The sequence below is a fragment of the Phoenix dactylifera genome, chromosome 3 (genome assembly GCF_051530095.1).
Source record: "Phoenix dactylifera cultivar Ajwa chromosome 3, Ajwa_hap1_PhDact_Kaust_v1.1, whole genome shotgun sequence".
Classification (NCBI taxonomy): domain Eukaryota; kingdom Viridiplantae; phylum Streptophyta; class Magnoliopsida; order Arecales; family Arecaceae; genus Phoenix; species Phoenix dactylifera.
In genome coordinates this window covers 3,738,018-3,740,970 of record NC_143192.1, presented here as the reverse complement: position 1 = coordinate 3,740,970, position 2,953 = coordinate 3,738,018, and the positions used below count along the sequence as shown (strand labels likewise).

General features: G+C 53.3%; 1 protein-coding gene across 1 annotated transcript; it reads right to left on the bottom strand.

The window, feature by feature from the left end:
* Nucleotides 1-472: 472 nt before the first annotated feature.
* On the bottom strand, nt 473-2,468 carry LOC103722923 (3-ketoacyl-CoA synthase 1). The gene has a single exon (XM_008813657.6). The coding sequence runs from the start codon at nt 2,255-2,257 to the stop codon at nt 680-682; it is 1,578 nt and encodes a 525-aa protein (XP_008811879.2). The 5' UTR covers nt 2,258-2,468; the 3' UTR covers nt 473-679.
* Nucleotides 2,469-2,953: the final 485 nt, after the last annotated feature.

Sequence of the window (2,953 nt, the reverse complement as noted above, 5' to 3'; positions counted from 1 at the left end):
AGATGTCCCTGGCCAGGCTAGAGGGTGAAATCTCAGCAGCAGTGGTGAACTCTGAAGCATGCAATAAAGCTCTGACTGCCACAACTTTCAGGGGCGTACTGCTGCTATCAAAAAAAAAAGTACTTTTGAAAAAAAAAAGACCTCAATTCCCAACTAGTGGGAAAGTAGCTTTTTCATATTCCTCATAAGTTTTTTTTTATAAAATATGGAAATCTTATTTCAATGGGAATGCTACTTTTTTATCTTTTTTTAAAAGAAAAAATTCCAACCAAACAAAAAATATTTTTTAAAATTTTTTGTTGACCATACTTTTCCCCTCTTTTTTTTGCGGACCAAACGAGTCTTCTGAGTTCCTTATTCCTTTCGCTCTGGTTAGCTCTGGATGGAAGTGGAACTAACAAGCAATAATATGAGTAGAGCAATGCCATCTCTAGCTAACTTCAAGCTTGCTTTAATTTCATTAAACATGCCATAAATCAAACAATCTCATCTATATTATAACTTCAAGCTTCCTTTCACTAAACATCGTATTGAATGAGCCACACGTTTACAGCCTAGCACAGCTATTATGTGAAAGCTGAAAAAAGGAAAATAAAAAATAAACAAGTAAAAGGCAATTAACTTATGTTCTTGCCTTTCCCAACATTACAGCAGTAGATGGTAGGTCACAGCCAGCGTGTCATTTAACCGGGTAGCTATCAATGCAGTCGGCCCAAGGGTTGCACCCGCCTCCACGGCGGCCGCCGACGGCGCTTCCCACCGGCGGCACGTCCCGGATCGCCAGCCAAACCGCGCTGTTGCACTTGAACCCTGACCCGAACCCAATCTGCCACACCCTGTCCCCGCTCGCCACCCTCCCCTTGGCCTCCGCGTACGCGAGCTCGTACCATAGGGAGCTGCTGCTCGTGTTCCCGAACCGATGCAGGACGCTCCTCGACGGCTCCATGTCCCGCTCCCCCAGCCCCAAGTTCTTCTGCACCTCCTCAAGCACCGCCCTTCCCCCGGCATGCACGCAGAAATGCTCGAACGCTCGCCGGAAGTCTGGGATGTATGGCCGGACCCCCCTGAGCCGAAACACTCTCCGCGCCACCAGCGTCGTCAGAAACTTGAGCTGCTCCGACAGAGGCAGCACCAAGGGCCCCAGCGTCGTGATGTTCGTCTTCAGCGCGTCGCCGGCCACCGCCATCAGCTCCCTCGCCAGCGACACCCCGACCGCCCCGTTCCCGTCCTCACGCTGGTACACGCAGCCATAGCACCCGTCGTTGGCCCCCTTGTGCGTCCGCACCGTGTGCACCAGCCGGTACTTGGCCTGCCCCGCGTCGCTTCTCCGGTTCGAGAGCAGCACCGCCGCGCCGCCCATGCGGAAGATACAGTTGGACAGCAGCATCGACCGGTCGTTGCCGAAGTACCAGTTCAGTGTAATATTCTCCGTGCTCACCACGATGGCGTACGAATCCGGGTTGGCCTGCAGCAGGTCTTTCGCTAGGTCGATAGATATCAGTCCGGCGCTGCACCCCATTCCGCCGAGGTTGAAGCTCTTGATATCCTCCCTCATCCTGTAGTGGTTGACGATCATGGCCGTTAGTGATGGGGTCGGGTTGAAGAGGCTGCAGTTCACGATGAGAATTCGGACGTCGCGCCGCGGGTCGATGCCGGTTGTCTTGAAGAGTGCGTCGAGGCAGCCGAACATGACGGCCTCCGCCTCGAGGCGGGCCTCGGCCAGGCACAGCCTGGGGGGCCGCGCCTGAATGCCCGGCGGGAGGTACGTCTCGTCCCCGAGCCCGGACCGCTTGGCGATCTTGGTCTGGAAGTCGAGGGACTCCGCCGTGAAGCTCCCCGTGCTCTCCGTCATCTCGAGGAACCCCTCCTTGGAGATCTTGTGCTTGTCATCCGGCTTGTAGCACGCGAAGTCGATGAGGTAGACAGGGCGCGGCCGCTGGAAGTAGTAGGCGGCGAGGAGGACTGCCATGACGGCAGATGAAACGAGGCAGGTCGCGAGGTCGACAGAGAGCTGCGCCGGCATGGTCAGCATGCGGTCGAGCCGGAGCAAGGAGGTGGCCGCCAGGGCCAGGAGAGGAACCGAGAGGAAGGCATAGGGGTTGGTGTAGCGAATGCCGAGCTTCACATACTTGAGCTTCACCGACTGGAGGAAGTCGGGAAGGCGGCGGCGGATTTTGATGACGATCGACGAGTCACTGAAGTCCATCTCGGCGGTCAGCTGTTCTCGGTCCATCACAGAAGGCTCAGTCACCTCCATCCTCGCCAATGGAGAGAGTATCGAATATAGAGAAGTTGAGAAGGGGAGAACATCAGAGGATATATCTATAGGAAGCGAAACGCCTTAGTTTGTTCAAAACGAAGCTGCAGGGTGCGTTTATGAATGACAAAGAGAGAGGAAAGAAGGCGTGGCCGCGAGGTCAAGAGGCAGCTGGGCTACAAGAGGGCTGGATGGATGGATAGGTGGGGCTGGTCGCCTATTAATGAGAGTACTTTGCGAAGGGGGCGGGGGAGCGCTCAACTACCGGGAAAGAGAGGAAATTAAAATCCCAACGGTCTTAGATGCGTACAAGTATCCGTCTCTCTGTCTCGCTTCTTGGTTGATGGTTTGCTGTTGGTGTTGGTGCAATTAAATTCGGGCTGATGGGTGGGTCATCAGCTTGAACTGTTGACACCTGGAGAAACACCCAAAGGTCAAAAAAAAAAAAGCCACTCTGGCTGCTTGAAATTTCGGGCGATGGTTTAATTACGTCTCTCGCGGACTGCATGCATTGGGTCCATGTCCATCAGCCAACCGTAGGTATTGAATGATTTTAAGTTAGGATACACGTGTTAGTTGGTGTATCCAGTCGCTTCCTAACTTATTAAAGGCGATCGGAACTCTTAGCTGCTTCCCACTTTTTCAATTTATAACGCGTGTACTGCAAGTTGGCTGCTACTAGCATCTTTTCATCTT

Excerpts from the sequence above, each read along its gene's own strand:
- LOC103722923 (XM_008813657.6), bottom strand. The coding sequence starts at position 2,257 with ATGGAGGTGACTGAGCCTTCTGTGATGGACCGAGAACAGCTGACCGCC.